This window comes from Xylaria bambusicola (assembly GCF_022495145.1).
Source record: "Xylaria bambusicola strain CBS 139988 unplaced genomic scaffold F5B22scaffold_14, whole genome shotgun sequence".
Taxonomy (NCBI): Eukaryota; Fungi; Ascomycota; class Sordariomycetes; order Xylariales; family Xylariaceae; genus Xylaria; species Xylaria bambusicola.
The window spans coordinates 553,153-568,877 of NW_025953567.1; the positions used below are offsets into that span (position 1 = coordinate 553,153).

The 15,725-nt window shown below is 27.2% G+C and overlaps 1 protein-coding gene across 1 annotated transcript; it reads right to left on the bottom strand.

The window, feature by feature from the left end:
• Nucleotides 1–436: 436 nt before the first annotated feature.
• On the bottom strand, nt 437–3,034 carry F5B22DRAFT_635538 (SNF2 family N-terminal domain-containing protein; the record flags this gene model as incomplete). Its single annotated transcript, XM_047977162.1, has 10 exons — nt 437–874; nt 927–1,246; nt 1,298–1,451; nt 1,509–1,607; nt 1,731–1,929; nt 1,978–2,082; nt 2,137–2,275; nt 2,323–2,400; nt 2,453–2,649; nt 2,697–3,034. 10 exons carry the CDS (start codon nt 3,032–3,034, stop codon nt 437–439), a joined length of 2,067 nt encoding a protein of 688 aa, XP_047832158.1.
• Nucleotides 3,035–15,725: the final 12,691 nt, after the last annotated feature.

A 15,725-nucleotide genomic window follows, 5' to 3' on the forward strand; every position in this document is an offset into this window, starting at 1 on the left:
TCGCTTTGATGACACTCTTACGGGCCAATACCTAGTGGGTCATAGGTTGGTGAAAATCATCGCATTTTAAATAACTTTTCTAGTACTATGGCAAAGTAACGATGGACCCGTACATTCGAGCCTGTATGTCTGTTGTATGGAATGCGTAGCCTATGAGCAAACAGGTTGAGTAGCCTAGATCTATGCAAATCCAAGCCAGCCTGAGAAACGGTCTCTCTTTTTCTCGTTCTGTTCTGTATCTTCTTCCTTGTATGAGTGAAGTGAAGCATGTGAAATACTGTTAGAAATGGGATTCTTCCATCAAATGGGAAGAAATAGAGCCGGATGATTCATGATGGTAGATGCTGCCGGGATGCCAAACGATAAAACAGCTATAGTAACAGCTAAGTTAGAAGCAATTGTTGGCGCGGTGCCAATGCCACGGGAACGACCACAGTTAGGTGTCTCTAGCTTCATCAGGCTCATAGTCCTCATCGTCCTCGTCGTCTTCTTCTTCTTCATCTTCTTCACCCCCACTGTCATCCAGATTACACTCTTCTTCGGCGTCAGGTAATACCTGAAAAATTCCGTTTTCGGACTTTGAGACTCGGCCGAACAAGGAGAGAGTCTCCTCCAGTGACAAATTCTGTTTCCCACCAGACTCCATGATTTTACTGATATTCTCTTCCTTGCGTTCTTGAAGGGCCACCAGTCGATCATCGATGGTACAATCAGCCACAATGCGCCGAAAATGGGTCTCTTTGGTTTGACCTATGCGGAAAACCCGCCCAAATGCTTGCATTTCCATTGCGATGTTCCACCATAAATCCACTAAGATGACTCGATTGGCTACTGTTAGGTTGAGAGCGACAGATCCGCACCGCATAGAGGCAATCTTGTATCAATCAGTTAGCTGTGTCTGCGAATACAAATCTTCTGCGACTTACCAAGACCTTAACTTCTTTCTTTTCATGGAAGGCTTTGATAGCTTGCTCCTTGGAGCTTGAATTCATGTCCCCAAAGAAGTAAAGAAATGGGATACCCTCTGCTTCTAACATGCGCCCAAGTACTGCGCCGGTCACCTTGAACTCCATGAATACGATGATCTTGTCATCAGGTGCTTGAGACTGCCACTCTAGAATAATCGCTTTGACCGCTGTTGTCTTTGCGCTCGAGACGACGGGCTCGGGGTGGGCTCGGTCGCATTGCGAAAGAAACATCGATTGTGACTTTGGCAGCTTCGGGTGCTTCTTTAATATGTCTCGACCTAATTTGCGCCCCCGAAATATAGTAATGCTTGAATCATTTCTCGATGAACCTTCCGAACCTGGATCTTCCACTTCAGATGGCATTATTGGTTCATAGTCGACTAAAGGCTGTCGACATTCAAAACACTTAGGGACTATACGTCCATTCTTATACTCGGCTTTCACATGATCCTTCAAGCATTCGCCACAAAATAGATGATTGCACTACACGGTATGGTCAGTCCGATACGTCATTCCGAACAGATCTAAGCTGAGGCCTACCTGAGGAACTTGTGGCTCAACGGGTTCCTGGTAGCAGATTCGACACACATCATCTTCCTGGGATGCCAGGGCGAGATTCAGTTGCTTGCCCAGGTCGAACTCGTAGCCGAATTGGCTATTTCCAAAGCCGCTTCTTAGATTTTCATTTTCGCCTTCGGAATCAATAACTGTAGCTTCTTTGGCGCACCGCCGGTCGATCCGCTTGAAAATCGGTTCTTTGACCCCCATTTTCTCTATCCGATCTTTGATGTCTCGAAGATTATGTTTGGTCAAGACATACTTCATGGTAGACTCTAGCAAAAAGGGGTGAGCTACACATTGTCGGAGCCGCAAGAATAGTTTTAGGTAAATCGTCAAGTCTACATTATCCCCCCGCTGCAACATGTCGTTGATGATTTCTCGGAATCTTCCTTCTACCGTACTGCTCGCCGTGTCAGTTGTTGTAGGAGTCTAACTAAAGATTACTTACTCGTATATTATCCGTTCTTCTTGTATGAGCGCAACTGTCTTCACATCGGGATGTGGCTTAGGGATCTCGTACAGGGGTCGTCCCAGGAATGTGTCTTTCATTGTCCTAACTTCTATTAGATTTCATATTAATATAGCTTTTTGAATAGGTTACCCTTACCTCCTGAGCATGAGTGGCCCCATGATACTCCGCAGGCGCCCCATGGAAGATTCGTCTTCGGCATTCAAGAACTGAACTCGGAACGCTTTCATGTCGTTGGGTATCTCAGCCCTAAGGAACTTAAGGTATGGATAAACTTCTTGATTAAATTAGCGCGAATTTCATCTTTGCACCTTTTACTGTTACCTTCAATAGAGTTTGTGATAGGTGTTCCAGATAGTGCCCAGCGGTAGCGTCCGTTTAATCTTTGACATGCAGTCGATGCTACGTACTATTAGCAATCATTAAATGAAAAAAATCCCGTTAGGTGCCTCACTTTGGCTATGATGGTTCTTGATATTTTGCGATTCGTCGAGAACGATACGCCAGAAGTTCACCTTGAATAGCATTCCAAGTCGCTCGTCGTACTTCTCATCGTAATCGACACCAGGAGAATTGCGACATTTTTCTTCAAGCTGAGCAATGAACTTTTTATTTGGCAGCTCCTTGCATAACTCGTGATAGCTGACGAGGCTACGAAAGTCAGTATGTTTATGCCATCACTCTCATCAAATACGTACATGATAGCTGTGTTCTGCAAAGCTTGCAACGGAACTTCCTTACTCTTTTTGTAATGTAATATTCCTTGGGTGTGTGATTTTAAGTCAACGTGTCTTTTGATTTCACTCTTCCATTGCTTGATTGCGGTGGCTGGAGCAACAACTAATGTTGTCGGACAGCATTTGTCTAGGTCGTCTTTTGATGCTTGATTTGAAACGATGCACGCAAGAGTTTGCAACGTCTTTCCCATTCCCATCTCGTCTGCTAATATACCCCCTCGTGGGCCGTCATCGCCTAATTCTCGCCCCAACATCCAAGATGTTCCAATGACTTGGTGGGCGTGCAACGAAGTCTTCATTCCTTTAATCAGCCACTTTCCATCAATGGCGGTACAGTTATGAAGACCAAATGAACGAGTGGCTTCCTGAAGTTCCCTTCTATCTTTGAATGCCCTTCGTTCATCTGCATTCTCTGGTAGACTTTTCATAATCTGCTGGAGCTGATCTCCCTTCGTGGTGGCTTTAATTGAATCTACTTGAGGCAGGTCTCCATGCGCAATGCGAGCTTCGATTGGGTTAGTCGCTAGGCTTTTGAACATGGCACTCATCACCTGCTTCGATCTCTTGTCTGTTCCTCTATTCTTCCTACCAGTATTGGCTGCATACTTCCCCTGTCGCTTAAGTCTCTTCTGAGGGATAATGCCAATGCTTGATTCTGTCCCAATTCGCTTTCTCTTCGCGACGTTAATTTCTCGTGACTTTTGCTTGATGAGTTGCGCCTTCCTAGCGAACCATTGTTTCGGGTTTCTTGCCAGTTGTCCGGTGTTTCGTTTTGCAATCTTCGTCGTTACTACAACATCTGTTTCTGCTCCTTTCGTGAGCCCGAGGGCATTATTATCCGATCCAACTTGACTGTGTAAGTCGTGCTTTTGGGGAGGCTGGTTTGAATGTATTTCGTCGGGTTCGGACACAAAAAGGCTGTCTTCTTCGGGATAGGAATGGCTGTCCATCTCTGGAGACATTGTCGAATGTATCGATAAAGTTTCATCGGAATGGGAATCGGGGACTCCGGTTACAATCCTGGTAGCGTTTTCAGGATGTTGACGGCTATCAATGTTGGGTGCCCCAGCACTTTGTGTGTGATGTGTGACTGAGTTCGAAGTATCAGGTACTGTTGACATATCTGCGGACTGAGATGTGACTGGAGTCATGTCGCTGCCTGAAAATCTAGAAAAATCGGAATCATGAAACTCAGTCGACTCTGGTGCACTTATCGAAGCTGCACGCTCGACAGATTCATGGGAGCCCATGTTGTTTGTAGTAGCTGTGATATTGGTAAGTGAATTTTGAGAGTTTGCCGCAGGCACGCTGTCACCAGTGATGTCCGTTAGACCGGATTGGGATTGGGATGCAGGTCTATGCTCTATTATGCTGATGATGACAGAGATCCAGATCTTGAGGACATGCTAATCAATGGTAATGGGAGTCCCTCCACATTCTAAGAACGCACGTGGTCTCGTGGTGTCAATAAATGAGTCGAAGCTCAGTAAGGAGGGCGTATGGTGTAGAAATCATCCGCAATGCGATTGGTACCTTAAAGAGGAGCCTAGGTAGGTATGCAATGCCAAGTAAGTGAGGGTTAGAATGTGCAAATGTGTGCGGCCCGGTGAGAAGCGCAAAAGGCCTCAAGATGATTTCTAAGCTAGTGCAAACATAAGGCAGAAGCCGAGGATGTTGCACGATCAGGAATTCAAAGACGAGCTGGGGTTAGGTGAACGTCCAAGGTGAGGCTAGATAGCCAAGTGATAGATGTGTTGGAAGAAAACTAACTTGAGAAAAGATCCACATTGGCTGATGAGATCCCTTAACGGTATGTGCGTGCTATGTATTCAAGTTTATTCTCTAGAGGTGTAACTCTGTTAAAGCTCAAGATGATAGTAAGAAAGTTGAAGTCGATTGTTACCTTGACCCGAAGTTGGATGCTAACCCAGCAAACCCTAGAAACTCCAGCCTAGCACCTTCCCAAAACTTCACGTCAAACCCGCCTTTAGGTATTTGAGCTTAGGACGTAGGATGCAAGTACTTAGGTACAAGCGGCTACAATGACTGCTCGCTAGCTTTTCGTTTTGATTTCTATTGGGTTGCCTTAGTAGAAGTGTAGGGTATGTACTATGATGAGAACTGTGATTATGAAGTTGATATAGCCTTACCCAAGTCTCCAATATCCCGGTGAACTTAGTGAGACGTTGGTGATCATGCTAACTGGATTATGAAGCTCAATAATGATCATGAACGCGAGCTAAATGGGCAGTTATCGGCTCGTTTCCAACTACCAATCATCTGCAGCTACATTAGTTACACTGTATACCACCAAAATTAATATGGCGCGCTATGTAGAATCCATGTTGTTCGATGATCTTGGCTTGTTTTTGGAACCAACCCTCCCCCCCCCCTCTTTTTTTAAATTTTCTTTTTACGCAAAGTTGAAGGCAGTTAAAGTTATTAATAGCAGAAGTGTTAAATTTAAAGGTAAAGGTATTAAAGTTAGAAGTGTATGGGTGGAATGGGGTAGGGTTGGTAATAGCTTTAAATAGCAGGTATAAGTGAGTAGGTTAGTCTAATATTAGAAAGCTATGAGGGATTATAAAAGCAATATATAGTTTTGGTAAGAAACTATATTAAAACTGTATAACCAGATCACAGCTAGCTGTAACAGCCCAATAATTGCCCATTTAGCTCTACTTATAATCTATAGGCTCTTTAGGTCATTACACCTGTCTGTAAATAAGCAGATAGAATATTCATTTCTTGACTGGATAGTTACCTTTAAAAGGAAGGCCTTATTCGTTAAATAATTCTTGTAGGCACTATTCTTTATATATGATTCTTTAGGGAAGGAGGGGAATAAAGAGAAAAGCATGAAGTGGTCGCTACTGGATGATCAATTATGATAGAGGAGATATTGGAATACCTAATTGCAAACTAAGGATGTGGCCACAATAAGCAAAAACCCGGCCTCACGACCACCCCCCGTCACAACCAAGGCCTTAAGCACCCTAAAATGCGCTTTAACTCCCAATTACTTAATTAAACACTACTTAATAATATAACCGCATTTAGGTCTTATAATAATTTTTTACCTTTATTTTATTTAAAATTAACTCCTTTTTATTATTATATCTTTTAATTTAAAAATTTATTATATTATAATTATTATTTATATAATTTAACTTAAAACCTTAATTTAAGCAGCAATATATATTTAAAGCATTAATAGATTATACCTATATTATTAGCTTTAAAGTATTCTTATTAAAAAATAAACCTATATTAACCTTTAAGCTTTATTAACCTATTATAAATAACGCATCTCCCACTTGACCTGGCCACCCAATTGACCTGGCCACCCCACCAGCCCATACAAAAAACGTCGGTGCATTAATCACGTGATAATTTAATAACTTTACGAATATCAATCGTATAAAATAATAAAATGTACCATTAGATTCGTAATAAGAAGAGCTATTTAACGGTACCCTCTACTAATTTTTACGATTTTTACTCGCGGAGTTATTAAGCAATACGCTAAAGTAAGCGCTAAAATAATCCTTGCTTAGCGTTCCTTTAGCGTATTGCTTAATATCTTGCTTAATAAATTTTATAAAAAATAGTAAAAAATACCGTTGGATTCCCCTTTAAATAACGGATTCAAAGGTACTAATTATCAAATCGTACGGTTAATATTCGTAAAGTTGTTAAAGATTGAAATAATGGGGTTTTATATAGGTTATTGGGGTGGCCAGGTCAATTGGGTGGCCAGGTCAAGTGAGAGATGCGTTATTAATTAATAAATTAAACAATAAGGCAAATTAGGTTAAGCTTTATACCTTTATTATTTAAATTTAAACTTATAATTAAATATATATTAATTACTTTAAATAGTAATAAAAGCTTTAAAAAAGAATAATATATTTATTTTTTAATTTAAAATAATAAAGTTAAATTAATTAAATTATAATTTATTAATTATATATATATTAATAGTATAATAATAATTAATATTAACCTTTTTTTAATTATTTTAAAGCTTTAAAAATTATAAATATCCTTTTTAACCATTTTTATAATATTAATAAAATAGGTATAAGTTAAAGCATTAATATAAAAGGAGCTAATAGATAATTAATAAGCAATAATAATAAACTAATAAACCTATACCCTTTTATTAAGAATTATAAAATAATATATAAAAAGCTTTAATTAATAAGTATAAAAGGTAAGGTAATATATATTCTCTTTAAGATACATTATAGTTTATTTAATAAATATCCTTTATTTAGCTTATATTAAGGGTAACCTATATCTTATATATATAAAAGTAATAAGAAAAAATTAAAGTAAAGCATCCGCTATATTCTTTCTTTTATAATATTTATACCCTTATTCCTAGCTTTATTATAATCTTCCTTAATTATTTTTTTATTATCCTTAATAAATAATAACTTTATACTTTTTTTTCCTTATTTATTAGCTTATAATACTTTATATATTTAATCCTTATCCTTTTATTTTTTAGCTTAATTAATAATTATATTTAGTTTTATTAATTTAATCCCTTTTCCTTATCTTTTATTTAAGGCTTAACGTTACTTTTTATAATTAATGTTTTTCTTATATTTATTTAATTAACTTTATTTATATAGGATTTATAATCTTTTTACCCTTTCTATTTATAAGGTATATTAAACATTGGCTTATATTTAATAATATTAAATAAGTTTTCTTTTTAAGATATAAGCGGTACTTATAAATTAAAGGATTATTAATTAATTAAGTATTAAATATAATTAGTATTTAACTTTAATATTAAATGTAATTTAAGTTAAAGGATATCCTTATATATAATACCTTATTTATAACTTAAAGCTGAATGGTTATTAAGGCTATTTTAATTATTTAATTAATTACCTTTAAAAGTGTTAAATCTTTAATTTATTTCTAATCTTAATAATCTTTAATTTCCCATTCCTATAAAGTAGCTTAATGCCTTATTAATAAAAGCTTTTAATAAATTATATACTATTCCGTTAATATTTACTTAATTGCTTATTGGTTTTTTTATAAATAATAGGGTTTAAGTATACTTAATAATTATTTTTTTAATGCCTTAATCTTTTATTAGTAGGTTTATTTTAAGTAAAAATCTAATAATAGTTTTAATTAAGTAAAGGAAGGGTAATTTATTATATAAATAATTAATTAAAACTATTACGTTAGTATTTAAGTTATATAATAAAATTAAGGGCTAAAAAATAAAGCAATTATTTATAAAATACTTAATACCCTATAGCTTTAAGTATTATTTTAAATATATAGTAATAAGTTAATTAGTTTTTATAAGTAGGGAATATTATTATATATTATAGTATATTATATTTTATAAATTATTTTAAATACTTCTTTTTAATAATTAATTATTATATTGCTATATTTAGTTATATTTTTAAAGATTATATTAATTATATATATTTAAGATTTCTATTTATTTATAATAATAATATAAAAGTAATTTTATATAAGGATTTTAAAGTTATATAAATATATTCCTTTTAAGATAACCTATATAATTATATATACTTTAATTAAGGATAACATTTATTTTTTAAATTTTATTTATATATTAATTATATTAAAGAACTATTTAAAGCTAGGTTTTTATATAACTTTAAGCTTATTAATAAGAAATATTTAAAGGAAAGCTTTTAATTCCTTTAAATTTACCTATTATTATTATATATATTTTATTAAACTATTAATTATATTATATCCTATATTATTAATTTCCTATTTATAACTTTTAATTATAAATAGTAAAGGTTAATTCTTTATATATAGTTGGTTAGTCTTTTTAACTTTTATTAAGCATTAAAGGGGTATTTAAATATACTTTATAATGTTATATTAAGGAACATTTATATTTTTAAACTAGGATTTAATATAATAGATTTAATGAATTAATTCTTAAAGGTTTTATTATATACTTAGGGTAAGCTTATTTTATTTAATTAATAGCTTAAGCTATATAAAAGGTATTTAAATATTTATATTATAATAAATGCTTAAATAGGGTTTATATTTTATAATTAAGTTATATTAAATAAAATCTTAATTAATAATAATAAGCTTTTCTCTTTTTATAAATTTTTTAAAATTTTTTAATTCTATAAAGATAAGTAATATATAAAGCATATAATAATAACCATATTCCTAACCTAAAGCTTATTGGAATATTAGGGCAGTTATTACTTTAATCGGAGCAATAGCTTTTAATTCTAAGGTTATTAGCTATGCTTTTTAATATAAGGTAGCAAACTTTAAATAGGAATCCCTAACTATAATATTTATTAAGTTAAAGAAGTAAAGGTATTAATTATTAATATTATATATTATAAATAACTAATAGTTTTTAAATTTAAATTTAAGGATTAATATATATATATATTTAATTATTATAAAGCGGGTAGCCTTAATAATATTATTTATAAAGAACTTATAAAAGGTAGGGGTTATATTTAAGCTTAATATAAAAGTTTTAATAATTAAAGCATAAGGTGTTTTAAATATAACTTTAGGGTTAAATTAATAAGTAATAATATAAATAATCCTATTAAGTTTAAAAGTAATTAGTATTTAATTATTTATATTAAGCTTTTATAATTTATATATAATAATGATTATTATTAAGGTTACTTTATTAAAGAATTAATAATTAAATATATTTAAAGGAGCTTATTAATCTTTTAAAGCCTTTTTAATTCCTTTTACATTACTGTAGCTAATATTTTTATTAATACTTTTTAGGTTATATAGTTTTAAAGAACTTTTAAGAAGGGAATAAAAGCTTTAATTTAAGTTATTATATATATTTAATAGAAGGGTGTTTAAATCCTTATAGGAATTAATAATTTATTATATTTCTTTTATAAATAATATATTAACTGCTATTTATTACTTCCTTAATAATTAGGTTATTAAGATAAGTAAAAGTTAATAGTTATTATAAAGGTAGATGTAAAAGTATAATACTTATTAATAGTAAGGTATTAACTTATAATAGGGGGGAAGGGTAGGGTGATTAATGTAGGGAAATATAATTATAAATAATAGCTTCTTTAATTTATTATATATAAGGTTATTATTTAATTTACTTATATATTATTTCTTTTATTTTATTATTAATGTTTAAGTAATAAAAGGTAATTAATATAGTAATAGTAATGATTTAGGTATTTAGTTTTTAACCTTATATTAATAGATATAAGGCCCTTTAATTAGGGTAATTAGCGGAGTAAGAGTATAATAGGTATTAAAAGTGTTAGCTTTAAGGGAAGGGGGGGGCAATGTCTTTTTTAACAAGTTAACTCCTTTTATTTTATTAAAAAGGGTATTTATATTAATAAATTATTAATTTTCCTTTAAGTAAGTTAGGTTATTTTTATTAATATTTCCCTTCCTTTTTTCCTTTATTAACTTTACCTATTAATACCTTCTTCTCTTATTATACCTTATATAATAGTTTATAAGTTTAATAGTTTATTACTTCTTTTATACCTTATTAATTACCTTTTATTATTACTTATTATAGTTATACTAGTTCTTTCTTTATATAGCTATATATTTTATATTAGTTTTTCTTTATATTAGCTTAAAGTAAATATATTTAATATAATAATAAATATACGTTTATAGATTTAACGCATCTCCCACTTAACCTGGCCACCCTAATAATTTATATAAAACCCCATTATTTCAATCTTTAATAACTTTACGAATATTAATCGTACGATTTAATAATTAGTACCTTTAAATCCGTTAGTTAAAGGGGAATCTAGAGGTATTTTTTACTATTTTTTATAAAATTTATTAAGCGAGATATTAAGCAATACGCTAAAGGGGCGCTAAGCAAGGATTAATTTAGCGCTTACTTTAGTGTATTGCTTAATAACTCCGCGAATATAAGTCGTAAAAGTTAGTAAAGGGTACCGTTAAATAGCTCTTTTTATTACGAATCCAATAGTATATTTTATTATTTCATACGACTAGTATTCGTAAAGTTATTAAATTATCACGTGATTAGCGCACCGACGTTATTTGTATGGGCTAGGGGGGTGGCCAGGTCAATTGGGTGGCCAGGTTAAGTGGGAGATGCGTTAAGCTATTTTTACTTATAATATAAATAGTTAAATTATAAAAATAAAATAAGTAATAGCTATTATTAAGTATAATACTTTTAAAGTACCTTTATTATTAAATAAGACTTATTAATTTAATATTGCTTTATATTATACTTATTTAAGGTATATATTTATATAACTTCCCTTAATTTATCCTTTAATCCCTTTAAATTATTACTATTTACTTAAAGCTTAACATTTAATTAAGTTGTAATTTTTTAATGTTCTGCTTTAATTAATTAAAGAAGATTTTAATTTTAAAATAAGTTATAATATACCTTAATTAATTAAATTTATTTAATTTAACTTAAGCTAGCTTATTAAAAGTATTAACCATTCTTTCTTTATATTAAGCAATAAAGCTATTTCTTTAAATTATTAATCATTTTATATATCTTATTCCTTTAATTTATATAGCATTATCTTAATTTATTCTTACTTTACTTATCCTAAGTTTAAAAAGATATAGGTATTTAACTTTAATTCCTTATATTTAATAGATTTATAAATAGATTAATTAATAAAGCCTCCAATTATATTTAAAAGCTAAAAAGCGGTAATCTTTTATTAGGAAGATATTTTTTAAAAGTTATTTTATTATTTTATTTAAGTTTTTAATAATTAATATAAACAGGTAATTTATTTCTTCTTATCCCTTTATTTTTAATAGCTTTATTAATATTTAATAGTTTAATCTTTTATATAAGTCTTTAAATATATAGCTATTTAAATTTTAAATAGTATAGTTAAAGGTTAATATATATAATAAATTATTTATCCTAGCTTTTTTAATACCCTATAGCTTTTATATTTTAATTACCTTTAAAAATATATTACTACTTATAATAAAGGGCAATTAATACTATTTTACATTAAATTTCAAAATAACGGTCCTATAGGTAAGTACCTTTTATTTATTTTATTTCGTCCTTTTTAAGCTTAAGCTTTTATTATTTAATAATTAGGTTACCTAAATTTAATTCCTTATTAAGCATATAAATGTTAATTCTTTAAATCCAATAATATAAATTAATATAAAATATAGCTATTTTTTAATTATTAATTATCTTTCACCTATAAGGGCGCCTATAACCTTTATATTTATATAATAGAATAATTTAAATATAAATATTTTAATATTAACATTAAATACCATTATCTTTAACATTTATATAGTTATTATAGGAGGATTAAAGATATAAATCTAAGAAATTCTCCAGAAAAGTATACCTTAAAGTATGGTCATCTTATATCTATAGTTAAGAATTTAATAGTTAAACTTCCTATACCTTTAATGCTTTCTTAATTTTATTAAGTTTTTTTTTAAAATCTTTTCCTTTTTTTATAAGGTAGAGGATAATAGAAAATTAATTATTAAGTATAATAAGGGTATAAATATTACTTATAAACAATTAAATCTTTTTAAGGAAGAAAAGGGGAGGGAAATATAATATATTTATTTTATTACTTTAATAATTTATTTATTAATATTATTAATTAATTATCGTTAACTTTTATAAAACCTTTTTTTTTATATTATAATTAAGATTTTAATCCTTTATAATACTATCTTTTCCTTAATTATTTCTTATTGCTCATCTTTTATTTCATTAATAATATTTTAATTTTCTTAACTATTAATTAATTAATTAAAAAGTTTTGTTTTTAACTATCTAATAGTTCATTTATCCTTTAAAAGGTTTAAAAGCGCCTAAAATCTAGCTTTATCTTTTATAAATAATTATAAGCTATTTAATATATATATACTATTCTTTATATACCTATTTAATTTCTTTACCTTATATTTCCTATTTATATTATAATTAAGTATAAACCTTTCCATTTATAAAGAAGTTTTATACTTTTTAACTTATTATTATTTAATAGGATATTAAATATTAAAACTAAATTATTAACCTTTAAGGCTTTTAATTATACTTTATATATATAATATTAATTAGCTTTCTTTACTATACGTTATTTTTTTTTAATAATAATCTGCTATATTTTTATAATATCTTTTTCTTTTTAAGTATATTAATATATTTTATTAAAAAGTAGGTTAATATAATTAATGGATCTAATTTAATTAATTATTTATTAGGTTAATATTATATTTTTAATTAAAAATATTAATAATTATCTATATATTATTTTATATAAGCTATAACTATAATATTTAATTACCATTTTATTAACTTATACTATTTTATTTAGCATTTTTATTTAACCCTTCCCTATTTTATTAATAGCTTTTAAAAGACTATTGATAATTAATTAATAACCACCTTTTATTAATCCTTAACCTTAGGGGTAATATATTAAGTTAAATTAAATATAATAGTTTAGGTTTTTTATTACTTTTATTACTTCTTTTTTATTTTTAAAACTATTATTATACTTAATTTTTAATGGCTATCTATATTAAAAAATAATTTATTTCTTAATAAAGGCTTTAATTTATTATAAATTAATAATCTTAAAAGGTATAATCTTTAAATATACGTTTATTTTATAATATACTTTAATAATAGCTTTATATCCATTATTGCTAAGCATATATTAAATATTTAATACTTAGCTTATAAGAATATCTTTTACTTTATTATATTTATCTTCTTCTTTAAATTAGTTAAATTATACTTTTTAATAAGGTATATAGCTTTTTAAAGCATTATAAATATATTTATATATATTTTTCCAATAATATTAAACGGAAATTTAATAATATATTATATCTTTTTTATAGTATTTAAAGTATTTATAATAATTTTACAATAAGCGCTTTTAATTAATTAGGTTATTAATACATTATTAAATCTAAAATAATTTAATAGCTCTTTTTTATAAGCTTTCTTTATAAATAAAGAAATTAAATATATAATTTTAATAAAACATTCTTTACTTTATAATTTATAAATACTTTAATAATACCCCTATAATAAAGTATTTTATAAGGTTTTAAAAGTTTAATAACTATTTATTTTTAAGCTTTAATGGTTTTATCTTTTAGGTTAATAATAGGTTAATTATTATTATAAAGAGTTGGAAATTAATAAAGTCCTTTATATTATTTTCCTATTAATTATTTAATTTATTTAATAGTTCTTTAAGCTTTTTAAAAAGTCTATTAATAGTTATATATTTCTTTTTTAAAATGTAATATAATTTAAAATTAAACATTTTAATATATATAACCTATTTAATAAGAAGGGCTTTTAATAGTATTAAGAACCTATTATTAAGCTAAGTAATTAGGACTTTTATATTTGTTTTAAGGTAGAATTTAATGCTATATAAGTAATTTTAAAGGTATTAAAGCAATTTAATAACCCTTAAATATTCTTTCTTAATAGCATCATAAGTTAATTCTTTTCTTTATTATATTTTAAATTTATATTTTACAGGTTTTTATTTTTTATATACTTTTTAATAAAGGATATATTTTTAACCTTTTTTTAAAGTATTTACCTTAAGTTATATTTTACCTTTCCTATAGTTTAAGGTAATTAAGCATAGTACACTTATAATTACTATTTATAAATTTTTTATAGCTATTTATTAATTAATTTTTTAAATAAACTTTACATTCCAGTATAATAGTTATATAAGGGGTAATATAATAATGGTATAATTTTAAACCTATGCTTTATAATAGTTAATAATTCTTAAAAATGCTTAAACTTTAATTTTATTTTTATATAATTATTATTTTATAATTTTAACCACTTTAATACTTATAAGCTATTACTTATAAATATTATATATATATTTTATTAATACTATTAATAACTTATACTATTTGTTCTTTTTTTTATTAATTATTGCTTTTAAAAGTTTAAGATTTAATAATATAGCATTAATGTTTTTAATATACTTATATATAAATTTTTAAATACTTAAGTTAATCTTTTAATTATTATAATAAAAAGTTAATTCTTTTATATTAATATTATTAAAAAAGGGTTTATAGCGTTATAATGCTACATTATATAAAATTTAACCTATTATCTTTAAAAAATAAGCAATAAAGTTAATAGCTCCTTATAAGATGCTTATTATTTAAAGGACTTTTAATAGGGTTTAAAAAGTAATTATTACTTTATATTTTAATATTAAGGGTAATTAATCGTATTTTAAAAAAAGATCTATTATTAATAAGATTTAATATATTGTAAATTTTTTAATAAATTTATTATAGCTTTATAGTAGGAAGGTATTTTAAATAGTAATAGTATTAAGTTTAATTATTAAATTAATTAGCTATAGGTTACCATTCTTCTTTTTTACTATAAATTAAGCATTTCGGTAAGGTTTATAACTTTTTTTAAAAACCCTATTTATTATTTAAATCTTTAAAACCTTTAAAACTCTTAATTATAGTAGTATTAGAATTGGTATCCCCTTTATTTACTATGCATTATATTCTATAGTTTTAATTTTATAAAAAGAGGCTATTTCCTCCTTTACCCTCCCTATTTTATTAAAATCCTATAATAGGGCTATTTTTTATTAATATAATACTTTAATAAGTAAGTCTTTCTTTTAATTACTTAATTTTATATTACTTAATTATTTTTATATCTTTTTTAACTATATAGCTATTAACCTAGTTCCTTTTAATTACTATATAAATTATAGGTAAATATTATTAAACACTTTATTATTTCCTATTTTAATTTCCTTTTTTTAATTCTTTATTTCTTTTAAAGCTTTTTCTTTTTAATATATTATTCTTAATAAAATACTTCTATTATATTTAACATTATTAATAAGGTATACTTTTTAAACTTTTAACTTATATATTATATTTATA